At 70.0% G+C, this 14,677-nt stretch overlaps 4 protein-coding genes across 5 annotated transcripts; 2 read left to right on the top strand and 2 right to left on the bottom strand.

The window, feature by feature from the left end:
• Nucleotides 1-431: 431 nt before the first annotated feature.
• On the bottom strand, nt 432-2,432 carry H696_05605. Of its 2 annotated transcripts, XM_009499420.1 has the most exons (6): nt 2,289-2,432; nt 1,906-2,124; nt 1,587-1,797; nt 1,398-1,510; nt 994-1,195; nt 432-868 (listed from the first exon to the last, which is right to left on the bottom strand). In XM_009499420.1, the coding sequence occupies exons 1-6, from the start codon at nt 2,327-2,329 to the stop codon at nt 476-478; spliced, it is 1,179 nt and encodes a 392-aa protein (XP_009497695.1). In that variant the 5' UTR covers nt 2,330-2,432; the 3' UTR covers nt 432-475. The 2 variants fall into 2 exon arrangements, with proteins under 2 accessions (XP_009497695.1, XP_009497696.1); XM_009499421.1 differs by lacking the exon at nt 2,289-2,432 and having other exon boundaries at nt 1,906-2,216.
• A 1,581-nt stretch (nt 2,433-4,013) lies between these two features.
• H696_05604 (hypothetical protein) lies at nt 4,014-7,027 on the top strand (the record flags this gene model as incomplete). The annotated part of the gene is made up of 5 exons (XM_009499419.1): nt 4,014-4,863; nt 5,015-5,099; nt 5,255-5,500; nt 5,609-6,156; nt 6,501-7,027. The coding sequence occupies 5 exons, from the start codon at nt 4,014-4,016 to the stop codon at nt 7,025-7,027; spliced, it is 2,256 nt and encodes a 751-aa protein (XP_009497694.1).
• A 1,735-nt stretch (nt 7,028-8,762) lies between these two features.
• Nucleotides 8,763-11,106, top strand: H696_05603 (ATP synthase (E/31 kDa) subunit). The gene is made up of 6 exons (XM_009499418.1): nt 8,763-8,847; nt 9,230-9,482; nt 9,607-9,709; nt 9,933-9,986; nt 10,128-10,382; nt 10,565-11,106. Exons 2-6 carry the CDS (start codon nt 9,259-9,261, stop codon nt 10,625-10,627), a joined length of 699 nt encoding a protein of 232 aa, XP_009497693.1. The 5' UTR covers nt 8,763-8,847; nt 9,230-9,258; the 3' UTR covers nt 10,628-11,106.
• Nucleotides 11,107-11,323: 217 nt separating this feature from the next.
• H696_05602 (rab family, other) lies at nt 11,324-13,388 on the bottom strand. Its single transcript, XM_009499417.1, has 6 exons — nt 13,032-13,388; nt 12,697-12,915; nt 12,355-12,466; nt 12,104-12,194; nt 11,850-11,952; nt 11,324-11,730 (listed from the first exon to the last, which is right to left on the bottom strand). The coding sequence occupies exons 1-6, from the start codon at nt 13,294-13,296 to the stop codon at nt 11,633-11,635; spliced, it is 888 nt and encodes a 295-aa protein (XP_009497692.1). The 5' UTR covers nt 13,297-13,388; the 3' UTR covers nt 11,324-11,632.
• Nucleotides 13,389-14,677: the final 1,289 nt, after the last annotated feature.

The raw sequence follows: 14,677 nt of genomic DNA, 5'->3' as shown, positions 1-14,677 counted from the left end.
GGGGGGGGGGGGGGGGGGGGGGGCACAACGCTCGCGGGGGTACTCCAGGCCTGTGCGACCGATCAAACGAACACATCCGACCGCAGGCGGGCGTCGCCGCGCGCGATGCATGCATGCGCCTGTGTACCCGGGGCCCGGGGGCCGCCCGTCCCCAAGGGCCATGCACATGAAGCCCACATACGAACATCCACAGGGGGGGTGAGAGGGTATATTTCAAGGCAAAGCAGGTCCCCCGCACTGAGGCCAAGCCCGTCGGCCGGCGGCGGTGAGGGGGGGCTCCGGATCCGGGGACACCGCGGCACATCGGCGGAAGCCGGGGCACAGTGCGCGGTAGCACTGCAGGCGTGTGTGCGGGCGCATGCGCAGCACGCATGCACATGCATGGGCGACATGGACATCGAATATGCACAAAGGGCCGGGGCTCTAGGGGAGGGGGGGGGAGGGGGAGGGGGAGGGGGGCGCGCGTGTGTGTGAACTACAGCTCAATCGCGTTGGCCGGCTGGGGGATGGTGCTATCGCCGATGGGGGTGAGGCCGTTCTTCTGGCGGAAGTCGTCGGCCAGGTCCACCAGGTACCGGAAGTAGTTCTGCGCCTCCTTGGTGAGAACCACGCGGTCCTGGGCCGGCACGAGGCCGGAGCCGGTGCTGACGCCGGCCGGCCGGGCCACATGCACCCGCGACCGGTCGACATACCCGCGCCCGCCGGCGCCGGTGAGCAGATGCCGGTGGCTATCCGGCGAGAAGGCCGTGCAGGAGATGAGCTCCTCGTCGTCGGCGGTGAAATCCCCAATTGGCGCCAGCGCCGAGTAGACGTGTGCCTCGCATCCGTGCGCCGGGGTGATGTTGGCCACCGGCGAGATGAAGCGAGCCTGGTGGGGAGGCAGAGGGGGAGGGGGGGAGGGGGGGAGGTGAGCAGCGAAGACGCATGGACACCAGCAAATGGGTGCAGCGGCGGCGATCACGGCGGCGACCGGCGGCGACACGAGAGACGCACCAAAACCATGAAGATGATGGCCACCTGCCACAGCCAGCTGGGCATGAAGACACTGACCATGGGCGAGTGGACGAAGCCCGGCATGGCACAGATGGACCGCACGGTGCCGACCCCCGGGGCGCCGTACGACCGGGCCAGGCGCTCATTCAGGGCCACACTCAGCAGGGCCTCGCCATACTTGCTGGACTGGTAGGGAGCGTTGCTGTGATGTGCACAGTGGAAAGGGCAATGGCAGGTGAGCGACTGGGGAGGGAGGCGGGGAGGGGGTCGTGACACATGGAAGGTGGTCTGGCGCGCATGGGGCAGGGCGTCCCGGGAGATCGGCATGTGTGTATGCTAGAGAGAGAGAGAGAGAAAAAGAGAGAGCGAGCGAGGGGGGGAAGTCCATAGACGGGAGCACGCACCCCTTGATGCACTGCGGGTCACTCCAGGAGAACTTGTCCGCCATGCCGGTACTCGAGGAGGTCCAAACAACACGGCCGTTGTTGGCCTGGAGGAGGTGCGCGAACTCCTGGACCTGTGGGAGGGGGGATGCGTCAGGGTCGCATGCCGGGAGGCGCGAGGGGCACGGCATGGGGCAGGCAAGCACGCACCATGATGAAGTGCCCAAAGACATTGGCGGCGAACACCTCGCCGAGGCCGTCCTTGGTGACACGGCCGACCGGCTGGATGACAAGGTCCTCCCCGCCGGACATCATCAGGTACGGGATGCCGCGGAGCAGGGCACGCGGCAGGACCCCATACGCGATGCCGGTGTTCGGGAAGATGCCGGCATTGGCAAAGAGCCCATCCAGGCGGTTGTAACTTCCGGGCGCAAGGGGCGTCAGAAGACGTAGCATGGATGGCGGCGGCGGCGGCGGCGGGAGGAAGGGAAGCCGGGAGGGGAGAAGGACCTCCTTCATGGGGACGCACTGAGAGAGGAACCACTTGCAGAAAGTGAACACCGAGGCCGGGGAACTGACGTCGACGATGCCGATCTCCACCTGGGCATCGGGGTTTTGGGCGATGACTTCGTCGCGCGCGGCGCTGGCTCGGTCGCGGCTCCGGCAGGCCATGACGATCACGGGCTTCTGCTTGGTCCGAAGGGGGAGCTCGCGCACCAGGCGATGGACGAGCGCAAGGCCGACGCCACTGTGGGGCGACACGCCAGGGCAAGCGGCGGGGCACGGGCACCGGAGGAAGTCAGACGCTGAGGGCGTGGGCGGTGGTGGTGGTGGTGGTGGAGGAGGAGGAGGAGGAGGAGGAGGAGGAGCGAGGATGGCAAAGGGGGAAGATGTCAATGGCCGAGGAGGGACCTGTTGGAACCGGTGACGATGTAAACAGGGGGGCTGGACATCCTGAGCAGGGGGGGAGGCGGGGTGGCACACGCGCGGGAGCGAAGGAGTCGCAACAAGAGAAAAGGCCGAAGGGGGGGGAAGAGACGAGAGGCTGGCTGTGGGTACTGCCGGACGGAGGGGGGAAGGCCCCATGTGGCGGCCCTTCTACGCGGCGACTCTGCTAGGGGCTGGCCGGCGAGGCAGGGAAGGCCCAAGAGAAGGGGCGGACGCCAGATCGCGGGCGTGCGCGCGCGCACACGGAGATCGCACCGCGGCGCCGGCCACCTCCTTCCCCTGTGTGCGGCGTGCCGGACGGGGGGGGGGGGCAATCTGGCCGGGCCTCGTCGAGCACATCAGGCGAAGCACATCAGGCGATTCACGCGCGCGCGCGCGCGCGAACAGCGGGCTGACTCGGGCTGGCGGGGGGGGGGGGGGGGGGGGCGCCCTCGCACATGCGTCGCGGGACCCCCGGGGGCCGGGGCCTCCCCGTTGGGTGGGAGGCGTGCGCGCGGCGCCGGCTTTTCGGGTGAAAATGCCCGGTCCGAGGGGCGGTAAACAAAAGTTCGGTTTTTTTCGTTTGGGCGGCGTGATCTTGGCGCCGCACGTGCGCGGTTGTGGGTGTAACGCGCGCGCCGCGCGGCTGGAATGCCCCTTCCCCGCGGTGCGGCCGGGGTGGACACTGGCCGCGCTGGCGGCGAGCCCCCCCAGGGGGCGGCAGCGGCGCGCCGAACCGCCATGGATGCCGCGCAGCCGGGGCTTGCGCCGTGGAATGATCAACAAATGTCTCGCGGCCGGATGGCAGGGCCGTGGCGGCAGGTCGGCCTATTCTGCACCCGATGCCGGTGGCGGCGGCGACCGCGACCGCGGCAGTGGCAGTGGCAGTGGCGGCGGCGGCGAGCTCATGGGCAGGAGAGGGCGCGCGTGCGCGGGCAGGGGGTCTGGGGGGAGGGGGCCTCGCCTGCCAAGCGGCCTGAAATAGATCGGTCTCGGGGGGGAGGGGGGGGGGGGGGCGAACGAAAGGGTCCGGGTCGGCAGGCAGCCTGCCGGGCAGGTCCTCTTGGCCTCCTGGGTCGCCTCGCCGCCTCTCGGCACCCCGTGTGCCCCACCCGCACGGGCACATGCAATTCAGGCGTATATCGGCATGTGGCGAGAGCATGTAGGGTCGCCAGTTGGCATGAGGCTGTTGGCCGTCCTGGGCGCCGCGTGCGCTTCCCAACTGCCGGGTGTGTTGTGGCTGATGCCCGCTGGCGGGGGGCGGGGGGCGGGATGTGCCATGGCGCGCCGGTGGCTGGCGGCCCGCCACATGGCCACACCATGGGTCTGGCCGAGTCGAGCGAGGGCCACTCTCGTCGAGGAACAGGGCTGGCGGGCGGCATGCGCGCAGCAGTGAGACCCATGTGGCGCGGGAGGGACATACCGAGGTGCGTCGGGCCGAGAGGCGAGCGCCCGTGTGCCGCTTGGGCAGTTGCCCGCCCGGGGCCCAGCCGCGTGCCCGGCCCGGTGCCCGAAGTGGGTGGGGCTGAAGAGGAGCCTGGCGCCCTGCCCCGGCGTCCGTGACAAGGCATGTCATCCGCCTGCTCGCCCGCCCGCCCGCCCGCTCGTCTAGCTGCATTCCCCCGTGCTTGTCGCTTGTATCGTGCATAACGTCATCTTCCCCCCCCCCCTCCCTCCCCCCTGCCCGCCTGCCTCCGTGGACCCTCCCCCATGAAGCGCCATCTCCGCCTTCGGGCGGCCATCTCGGCGATCTTCCTGCTGGGCATCCTGGTCGGCCTGTCAATCGGCCCGGTGCTGCCTGGCTGGCGCCATGCCGATGACCGCAGGACCGCGCGCCCTCCCCGGGCCGAGGCCATGGCCGGCCGGGGTCCGGAGGCCGGAGCCGTCGCAGACCCGGTGTCACCGGCGCCGGGGCCCGGTGCGACAGCCGGCCGCCAGGCCGAAGGCACCGTGGCCCGGCTGCTGCAGCTGTATCGCGCCCTCGGCGACCGGGAGCAGGTCATCCGAGCCGAGCAGCGCCGCGCCTTCGCCGAGCAGGCCTCGCGGCCCGGGATCGGGCCATTTCGCCCGCCAGCCGGCGACGCGCCGGCCACCCTCGCCGACCGGGTGGCTGACTTGCTGCCCGGAGGACCCGACCACCAGGACGACTTGGGCTTCTTCTACTATGCCCAACGCAAGGTGGACCAGATTGTCTGGGAGGACCCGGGGCTCCGGAGCGCCCGGGCCACATCCCGACGCCGGGCTCTCGGGACCCTGCTGTCGCGCCTGGGGACCCTGCAATTCGTGGACCCGGGCCCGATCTTCCGGCAGCTGGAGCGTGACCTGGCCCTGCCCGGGGGGACTCTGTCGCCGGAGCGGGCCGGCCTGGCGCGGCCCCTGGACGGAGTCCCGTGCGAGCAGCGGCCGCTGCTCCTTTGCTCGCTGGACAAGGATTGTGGGTTCGGCTGCGTGGCGCACCATCTGGTCACCTGCCTGGCGGCAGCCCTGCACCTGGAGCGCACGCTGGTCATCCGCCCCCGGAGTATCCGCTATCGTGGCCGCGCCGACCGCGGCTGGTATGGTGCGTGCTCGTCGGGGAGGGAAGAGGGGGGGGGGGGCGGAGTTTGCGAGGCAGGCGCCGGGGCCCCATGTGGCACTTTGCCGCCGCCGCCGCCGCCGCCGCCGCCGCCCGTGCTGCGCCCTTTCTGACCGCCTTGCCGGGTGCGGAGCAGAGTTCTTCCAACGCATCGGCGACTGCGAGGCCCTCTACGATCCGCACGCGCCCTACTACCGCCATGGGCGCCCAAATGGGGAGCAGTACGCCAAACGCAAAAGCCACGAGAAAGGCCGCGCAGGGGCGGGGCGGGGCGGGGGGGGCTCCTGGAGATTCGCGGCCCGCGTGCGACACACCCGAAAGACATGCGCGCCCCTCTGACGATGCCGGCCCTCGGGGGGATGTGGCGGCCCGGCAGGGTGCTGCAGTTCCCCATCATCGATAGCTTTGTGGAGGTGCCGGACTTCCTGCCGCCGGCCCTGCCGGGCTACCTGTGGGACGCGGCCGCCGGGTTCCACTCGACGCCGGGCCGGTGGTATGTCGGCATGCTGGCCTGGTTCCTGATGAGGCCGACGCCGGCCTTCGCCGAGCAGCTGGCCAGCTATGCGTATGGGGCGGGGCTGCCGGGGGAGCCGGCCACCGGCGGCGACCGGCCCTATGTCGGGTGCGTGTGCGCGCGGTGGCGCATTGTGTGGGCCTTGCCTTGGCCGGTGCCGGCGCTGGCGCCCGGGCTAACACGGTTGTCGGCCGGGGCGGGCATGGTGTGCCGCAGGATTCACATCCGCCGGAGCGACAAGATCGGCGTCGAGGCGCAGCTGTACCCGACCGAGGAGTATGTGCGCGTGGCGCGGGGCTGGTTCGCCGACCACTACCCCGAGCAGGTGGCCCTGCTGCTGGTGGTGACCGACGACCCGGCGGCCGCGAGGGATTGCCTGTCCGGCCGGATGGGGCGACCGCTGGCCGTGGTGACCGACCCGGCGGCGGCCCAGCTGGCCGGCGACCTGGCCGAGCGCTATGGCCCGGCGGCCTTCGAGGCGGTGGTCCGGGACATCTTGCTCCTGGCCCGGGCCGGGCACCTGGTGTGCACCTTCAGCTCGCAGGTGTGCCGGCTGGCGTACGAGCTGAAGCTGGCCATGGACTCGCTGGATCCGGCCGGCGGCTGGAGTGCCGGGTCGTCGCCCGGCGGCCCGGGGCAGCGGTGTGCCATCGGGCGTGGTGCGCGCCACCGGCGCCTGGCGTGGGACTCGTCGCACGCGGCCGAGTCACTGGACGAGCCGTGGTACTTCGGCGGCGCGGCGCCGCGCCCGGGCCGGCTGGAAGGTACGCCCAGGCGCACCACCGCCACCCGCCACCGCCGCGCCACCCGCAGGCCAAGTGCCAAGACAATGGAGTGCCGGGGAGGGGGCGGGACCGGGGGGCATGCCCAGATCCGGCGCCGGGGCAGCCAGGCGGAAGGGAACGGAGGCGGAGGCGGGGGGGGGGGGCCATGACACTTGTGGGGGAAGCGTGTGTGTTCCCGGGGGCGGGAGGGCGAGGCAGCACCGGCCGGAAGGCGGAGAGAGATCCCCCCCCCTGTGGCGGACACTGACCTGCGCGCCCGCGCCGCGGGGCCCGTCGGCGGCTCCGCCACCAATGCCCCTTCCGCCGGCCCGGGGGGGAGACAGACCTGTGTGTTGTGCCGCCGAGCGTGCCGGTCTCCGCGCGGCTGAACGAGCACTTTCACCGCCAGCTTGCGATGGATCCGGCGGCCGGGCCGCAGGGCGCCGACGCGGCGGCCAACGAGGAGCCGCCCCAGGCGCTGGAGCAGCATGGCAAGTGCCGCCACCGGGGTCTCCGGCGCCCTGACGACGAGGCAAACATGCCGGCCAGCGCGGCGGATGGCGAGGATCGCGCGGATCCCCCCCCGGACCCGGTGGACGTCGGGGCCGCCGGGCCGTCATCGCCCGCCACCACCACCACCACCACCACGGCCCGGCCGCGCGACGAGGGCATCCGCCAATTCTGCGGCGCGGTGCCCGGGCGCGGGTTCCTGCTGGCCGGGACCCCGCTGACGGTGCTCAGCGACCTGGAAAACTATGCCCTCGGCTGGAAGACCTGCCTGGTGGTGCCGGCCGCCGCCCGGCCGGGGCGGGGCCGCGCCGATCGTGTGGAGCGCCTGAACGTGCCGCACTATCTGGTGCTCGGCATGTGATGCGCGGAATGCCATTCCCCGGCGTTGTTGTTGTTTTCTTCGGGGCCTGGCTTGCCCTTGGTGCTTTTCTCGGACGCGGGCGCCCGCCGCCGTCCCTTTGCCCCGGCCCGGCTGGTTGGGCCTTGTCCTGCTTGCGCTTGTCGTCTGCGGGCGGGACCCTGGGCTCCCCCCCCCCCCCCGCCCGTGAGGCTGGGCGCGAGGAGAAAACCGGCGAAATATTCGGGGCTTTAAAATAAACGCACTTCTTTTTTCCGTCTCTCTCCCGCCCTCTCGTTCGGAAGCTCCCTTTTCCGGACTGGGTGTCCTTGGCGTGGGGGGGGGGGGGGGCGTGTGCGCACGATACACACCCTTGTGCGTGCGCGTGCGAATGTGTGTGCATGCGGGCGTGCACAAGGGTGTGTATCGTGCGTCTCGCGACCGCGCCCACTGCAGCCACCGCCACCGCCACCGGGCCGGGGGAGGGGGGGGATCAGCCAAGCAGCAGTGTGGGGCGGGGGGGGGGCGGGGTACCGGGGTCAGGGGGGGGCCGGTGGGGGGGGGGTGGGCCCTTGTGGCCAGCCCCCCCCCCCCCCCCCCTGCTCTGTCCCTTGGTGCTGGTCGGGCCGGCCGTCTCTTCTCCGGCGGGGGCCGGCTAGGCCTGCGAGCCAGGCCGCCGGGGCGCTGGCAGCATGTCCACGCAGGGCTCGGCCGCGGCACGAGAGGCGGGGCGCCGGCCGCTGCAGGGGCCGGGCGGCGCGGGGATTGACCAAGTCAACAGCCCCCCCCCCCCGGTCTAGGCAGGAACATCCGGCGAGGCGACCGGGCATGCGGAGAGGGGCCAGGGTTCCTCTGCCCCCGGCGCCGGGGGCGGGGGCCGGCCGGCCGGCCAGCAGCGGCGCATTAGGGTCCGCGCCCTCTCTCGGCGCGCTCTCGCCCCGGGCGATGCATCGTGTGTGTGTGTATGTGTGTGTATGTGTGTGTATGTGTGTGGTGTAGGGCGCGCGCCGGCGCCCTGCTGGGCGCGCATGCGCTCGCGCACATTCGCCGCTTGCCCGCAGCTGGGGCCTGGCAGCGGGGGGCGGCGCGGCCACTGGTACAGGTTCCCCCGGGGACGGGTGCGGCCTTTTTCGCGTGCCGGCCTGGGGATGACTGGAGCCCGGGCGCGCTCCCGCAGGAGCCGGGAGCCGGGGGCGCCTCTCGCAGCAGCTGCCCAAGGGAGGGGGGGGGGGGCAGTCTCCCTGGGGAAACCAGTGCAGCGCGAGCACCGGGAAGTACCAGGCCAGGGCGGTGCCTACACGGTTGGACTGGCATCGGGGGGGGGGGGGGGCAAGTGAGCGCGCGCGCGCGGCCCTGGCCAACCCCCCTCGGCCGCCCGAGGAGGGGGGCTCTGGCCGGCGCGGGCCCCCACATCCAAGGCCCAGCGGGGTGGGGCCCCGCGCCCCCGGATCCGCGCGCGCCTGCTGGGCGCGGCCGGCCCCCACCGCGCCGTGTGCAGCGCAGGGACGCGGACCGCGCATCTGCCACGGCGCCGGGGGGCGGGGGGGGGACACGGCGGGGCCCGGGCCCAGGGTGCCGTGGACCGCGGTGCTCCCCCCCCCCGGCGTTCCCCAGGCGGAGCCGGGTGTGGAGGGGCCCGGGCCGGGGGAGGCGACTCTGCCACACCACCAGTGATGCGCGCAGGGTGGCTCTCGCCTGCCGGTCGGCCCCGGCGGGTGGAGGGGCCCCGGCGCGCTGCCGCACCAGGAGAAGAGGCACCGCCCCATATTCCCCCATCCCAGACGGATCCAGAGAATCACTCCCCTTCCCCCTTTCTGCTCAGTGATCCTTCCCCCCCCCCCACTGTGCGACCTCCCTCTCCCCTCCGTCTGTTCCGCCCCCTCCTTCCGCTCTGCTCCGGTTGCCCCTCGGTGCCGGCTGGCCCTTTTCCCTCTCGGGGCCTGCCCGGCGTGTTGCCGGCGCCGTCGGTATCCGGTTGCTGCTCTCCCTCCCTCCCCCCCCCTCTCTCTTTGCTTGTCTTCCCGCCTATCCTTTGCGCGTTGTTCCCTCCCTCCCTCCCTCTCTCTCTCTCTCTCCCTCTTCTTGCTCTTTTCTCACACACGCCTCCCCCTGCCCCGTCCCCGATCCACACGCGTCCCGTCGTCCCTCCCTCCCTCCCTCCCTCTCTCTCCCCCCTCCTGCCCTCCCTCTTTCTGCCTTTCGCCTCCCCTCATTTCTAATGCCCAGTCGCTCTCGCTCCCGTTCGCACCGACACAATGGCCTCAGTTAAGAAGATGGCTTCCACTAGCAACGAGTCGTCCCAGCTGGACAAGATGGTTGAGTTCATCACCAAGGAGGCTGAGGACAAGGCCAACATGATCACCTCCAGCTCCCTGGAGGAGGCCAGCACCGAGAAGAACAACCGCATCAACGCCGCCAAGATCCGCATTGATGCCACCCACGAGCGCCGCATCAAGCAGCTCGAGGTCCAGCGCAAGATGTGCGTCTGCCACTCCGGCGCCCCCTCCCCTTTGTTTCCCCCCCCCTCTCTCTCTCTCTGCCGTGTGTCCCTCTCCATTTTCTGCTGTCGCGCTGACCGTCCCGCTCGCGCCCCCGTCCCGCAGCGAGTACTCCAACGCCCTCAACAAGAACCGCCTGCTGGTCCTCAAGGCCCGCGAGGAGGCCCTTGTCAAGGTCTTCGACGAGACCTCCAAGCGCCTGACTTCTGTGCGTGCATTGTGTGCTTCCCCGCGCGCTCTCCCCCCCCTCCCCCATGCGCCCTCCGCCCTCCTCGCCCCCCGTCTCTCTCTCTCTCTCTCTCTCTCTCTCTCTCTCTCGGGCCCGGCCCCCCCTCCACCGCGTGCCTCCCTCTTGTGGTCCCTCCCTTTCATGTTCTGGCCGCTACCATGCGATGGACATCCGACACTGACCGCCTCTCTGCCCCACGCAGATCTCCGACAACATGGCTGTCTACAAGCCCCTCCTCAAGAACCTCCTGATCCAGGTGCGTGTGTGCACCCCGCCTTCTTCCCTCCCCGATGAGGCGCCGACTTGCTTCCGCTACTGACCGGCCATCCTCCTTCCCCTTTTTCCCCCCTTCTCCCCTCCTCTCCTCTGCCGTGCTTTTTCTTGCCCTCCCTCGTAGACTTTCTTCGCCCTCATGGACACCAAGGTCAACGTTGTCTGCCGCGCCAAGGACGCCGCTCTCGTCAAGGAGCTCATCCCCGAGGCCGTTGCCGCCTACGAGAAGGAGGCCCTCGGTCAGAAGATGGAGGCCACCGTCTGCACCCGTAACACCCTCCCCGAGGACAGCGCCGGTGGTGTCCTTGCCTACACTCCTGGTGGCAAGGTCCGCATTTCCAACACCCTGGAGTCCCGTCTTGAGCTCCTCCAGCAGGATGTGCGTTCTCTTGCCCCCCTCCCCCCCTTTCTCCCTCCCCCGCTGGTCTTCTGCCTCTCGACTCGCCACGGGCTTCTTCCTTCTACTGACCCTCGGCTCTCTTTCGCATCTTCTCCCCTCCCCTCCCCTCGCGCGCGCGTATGTGTGTGTGTGTGTGTGTGAATCGGCATATGCGCTCACAGATGCTCCCCGAGATCCGCCAGATGATGTTCGGCCCCAACCCCAACCGCACTCACTACGACTAAGCGCGTACTGTCCCCCTCCCCCCCCCTGTGTTTCTCTGTGCCTGTGTGTCATTCCCCGGGCATACCTGGCCTGCCTCTCCCTCCCGTATGGCGGCCTGTGCGTTGTCTGCGCGCGCGCGCGCGCGCGCGCATAGAGCACTCAAACAGCCCCCTCCCCCCTTTCTCCGCCCCCTCCCTCTCCCCCATCCCTCATAGTGCTGCCACCTGCTCTGTGGTACCATGGCGCGCGCGCGCCGTGTCCATGCGTGTGTGTGTCCCTCCCGCTACTCTCGGCCTTTCCATTCGCTGTATCACCCACGTGCGCCGGCACGCGGAAAGAACAAAGCAGGGCCACATGGCGCATGCGCACGCACCTCCCAAGGCGGGTGTGGTGGCCATGCCCTTCCCCATTTCTCTCTCCCCTCCCCCCCTCCCCCCTGTCTCACATACACACAGTACACCGTGGCGCTTTTGTGCCCTCCCTCTCCCCCCCCCTATTAATACACAACAAAATAGTTATTCTCTTCCCCTCTTTGCCCGCAACTCCTCCTCGGCCGGGGGTGGGGAGGGGGATGTGCACCGTGTGGCATCCAGATGGCCAGGTGCCTGTGTGGCCGCACTCGACTCCCCTTCCTGCGGGTCCATGTGTAGGTGCGAACGCCCAGGGCATCAGCCGATCTGTGTGTGCGTGCGTGTGTGTGTGTGTGTCTGTGTCTGTGTCTGTGTCTGTCTGTATGTAGTATATATGTATGTGATTCTGCGCGTGGAACTGTGGCGGCACACGGCGGCATCCTGACACAGATGGCCGAATGGGGGCGAGGAGTTGCGCAGGGCCGAGCGCACACGCACAGCCATGTATGCATGTATGCATGTATATATATACATGCGTGTGTGTATGAGTGTGCATGAGTGTGTATGTACATGCACATGCGTGCATGCGTGTGACCACATGCGCACATGCGCGTGTCCACATGCGTGCGTGCGTGCGTGCGTGTGTACACCGCACGGCCGAGCGTCGGGAATGGCTCAGCACCCGCACCCACCCGGGGCGTTGGGGTCCTTGTTGGCGGCCGGGTCGGCCGAATCGGCCTCGCTGCTCAGCATCGAGGACTCCAGGGTGACGGCTGAGGGGTTGTGTGTGTGTGGAGGGGGGGCACGCGGCCGCGGGAGTCAGGGCATGGTCAGATACTTTGCCAGGGGCGCAGGATAATGCCATCAGCAGGCAGGATCCCAGGACACGCACTTGTCGACTTGATGTCGGTGGTGGCGGCCGACTGCCCGGAAGTCGAGGCCCCAGAGCCCATCGTGTCGTCGGGCAGGGCATCGGCGATCTTCTTGAAGAGGGCCTATGCGCGCGCGCGCGCGCGCGTGCGGAGGGCACCAGGTGTTAGAGCCAGTGGGCCGCTTTTGACCGTTCCCCCCGGCCGCGAAGAAGAGGGGCCGCGAGGACAGAGTGGCAGAAGGGTCCGCGTGACAGTTGACCGCCCTGGCGCGTACCTTGACATTCCGGCCGCTCTTGGCCGAGGCCTCGGTGAACAGGGCCCCATACTGCTTGGCCTTCTCCTCGGCCTCGGAGGTGGACACTTGCCTGGGTGGACGGCACGCGATGGGCCACATGCAAAGGCATGAGGCGGGGGCGGGGGGAGGGGGGGGGGGGCGTGGGTTAGACACAGCGGCTGGGCGGCCCGGCTGCCCGCGATGCCCTCGTTTTTGCGTGTGCGCGCGCGCGCGCGCGCGGCCATGCGCACCTCTCGTCGGCCAGATCGGACTTGTTGCCGACAACCACCACGAGCACATCGTTGCCACGCTCAGCGCGGATATCCTCGATCCAACGCCCCACCGAGTGGAATGAGGAGGGGTCTATGTGCAGGTGCGCAAAGGGCGCGGGAGAGCGGGGGTGGGTGGGGGGGGGGAGGGCAAGAGAAAAGAAAAAGCAATGGCCGAATACAGGGAGTCAGCATCGGCGGCCGCCGGGAGGCACAAGGAGGAGGCTCCCGCACGCGGGGCTCCCCTGCCCTGCCGCTTCCAGCTCCCCCTCGGCGGGAGGAGGCAAAGTCGGAGGGGACCGGGGGTGGTATGATGGCACGCACTGGTCACATCGAAGACCACCACCGCCACACTGGAGTCGCGGATGTAGCTGGGGATCAAGGCCCGGAAGCGCTCCTGGCCAGCGGTGTCCCACAGCTGCAGGCGGATGGTGCGCTGCGGCATGTACAGCGTCTTGGACATGAAGTCGATGCCGATGGTGGCCTGGTAGTTATGGGTGAAGAAATCATACATGAAGCGTGTGATGAGGGATGTCTTGCCGACTGAAGGGGGGGGGGGGGCGAGGAAATCGGCGGTGAGCATCGACCGGCAGGCACAAGCACGGAGTTCAGCGCCGACGGCAGCCCGCACACATGCAGGCACACAAAAACACACGTACCACCCAAGTCGCCAAGGAAGACCAGCTTATACTTCTTGGGCCTGCCGGAGGAGCCGTTGCCAGACCGCGAGGGGGTCCCGGCGGCCGAGCCGCTTGGTCCAGCAGCTGGTGGCGATGTGGCTACGCTATCTGTGCTGGCAGACGCCGGGGTGCTGGCCGGGGGATTGGCCGACCCGGGCGCCGGGGCTCCGGTGGTGTTGGCCCCGGCCGGGGCATTCGCCTGCGCGGCAGTCGAGGCAGCAGCGGTCGACGCAGGATCCGACATGGCTGTGAGGGTGTTTTCCTGGAGCGACGGCGTGGTGCGGGAGAGCGGGGAGGGCCGAGAGGGGGAGGGGCAGGGGGAGAGCGAGAGCAGGGGGGGGGGGGTGGGGAGTCCAGCAGCTGGCAAAGGTCTGCCCAGCCACCCCGGGGCCTGGCCGTGTCACGGTGCCCTGTGAAGCCCCCGGGCCCGGCGGGGGCGGGCGCCTGCAAGGGGTGGCCTGCAGGCCCCCGCCAGGTGTGGCCCCTTTGGCAAGTTGGCCGGGCGGACACAGGGACAAATGGGCCACGATCGCGCTGCACCGCACCCGGGGGGAGGGCACCGGCCGGGCCACACGCCAGGCGAGCGAGATGGCTGGGGACATTTTCCCGGGCGCCGGATTGGCCCAAGGCTGCGCCGGTCTCGCCGTCCCCCCCCCCCCCCTTCCCGAGCGGTGGGGGTGCGTCGCCAGCGTGCACCCGTGCACGGACCCACACGGAGCCCGGAGCAGATCGGCCCCCCTCTGGCCGGGCCGAATTAATGTCACCCGTTCCCTCTTGGTCCAGTCTCGGGCCGCGCCTTGGCACGGTCAGTTCCGGCGGGGGGGGAGAACCACCCGCCGCGCGCAAGATCTCCCCGACTCGTGGCCGCTGAGGCCGCGGGGGGAGCTGTCACTGGCGGGCCAGGTGTTTTTTATTTTTTATCCTCCGCCGCCCCCTGCGCGCCCTGCGCCCTCCCCGCCCCGGCGATGATGCGGGGGAGGTGGCAGGGGCCCAGCGCGGGTTGGTGCGCAGATTAACACGCAGCCGCCGGCCGGTGTTATGTTCTTGGCCCCGTCTCTTGGGGCGGAAGGAATCTCCCGCTCTCCCGCCCTGGCGCGCGGGTTCTCTCGCCCCCCCGCGCCCCCTGTCTCTCGGTGGGCGAGCGCGGGCCCGATGTTCTGTCGACCGCGCAGAGCCCCCGGAGGCCGATCGTGTGACGTTGGGCGGCCGGCTCCCTCTCGCCGGCTGGCCGGCTCCCCCCTCTTCGGCGCCTGGCCGAGCAGAAGGGGCCTGGGCCGGCCGCGGGTGGCCGAGTTAGACCGGCCCGGAGGCGGCTGGGCGCGCCCTCGCCCCCCCCCCCCCTCACGCCGCTTTATACATGTATAAAGATGCACACGCCTGGACACACCACTCACACGCCGTGGTGGCATAAACAGATGACAGCTGGCCCTTCGCGGGGGCTGCAGCACGCACATGCTGCAAGGCCTCAGCACCGCAGCGCGAGAACACGCGCACTGGGCTGGTCACGCCGGGTCCCCGGGCCGATAAGGAGCCAACTGACTTGCGACGTTTTGTTTCCTGATTCGGAATGGCCGGCGCCGGCTAGCGGATTCGCTCCCAGGAGGCGCTCTCAGCCGGCCCATCAC

This window comes from Fonticula alba, assembly GCF_000388065.1.
Source record: "Fonticula alba strain ATCC 38817 unplaced genomic scaffold supercont2.12, whole genome shotgun sequence".
NCBI classification, from domain to species: Eukaryota; order Rotosphaerida; family Fonticulaceae; genus Fonticula; species Fonticula alba.
The sequence above is the reverse complement of the archived record's forward strand: the minus strand, read 5'-3'. Positions and strand labels throughout refer to the sequence as shown.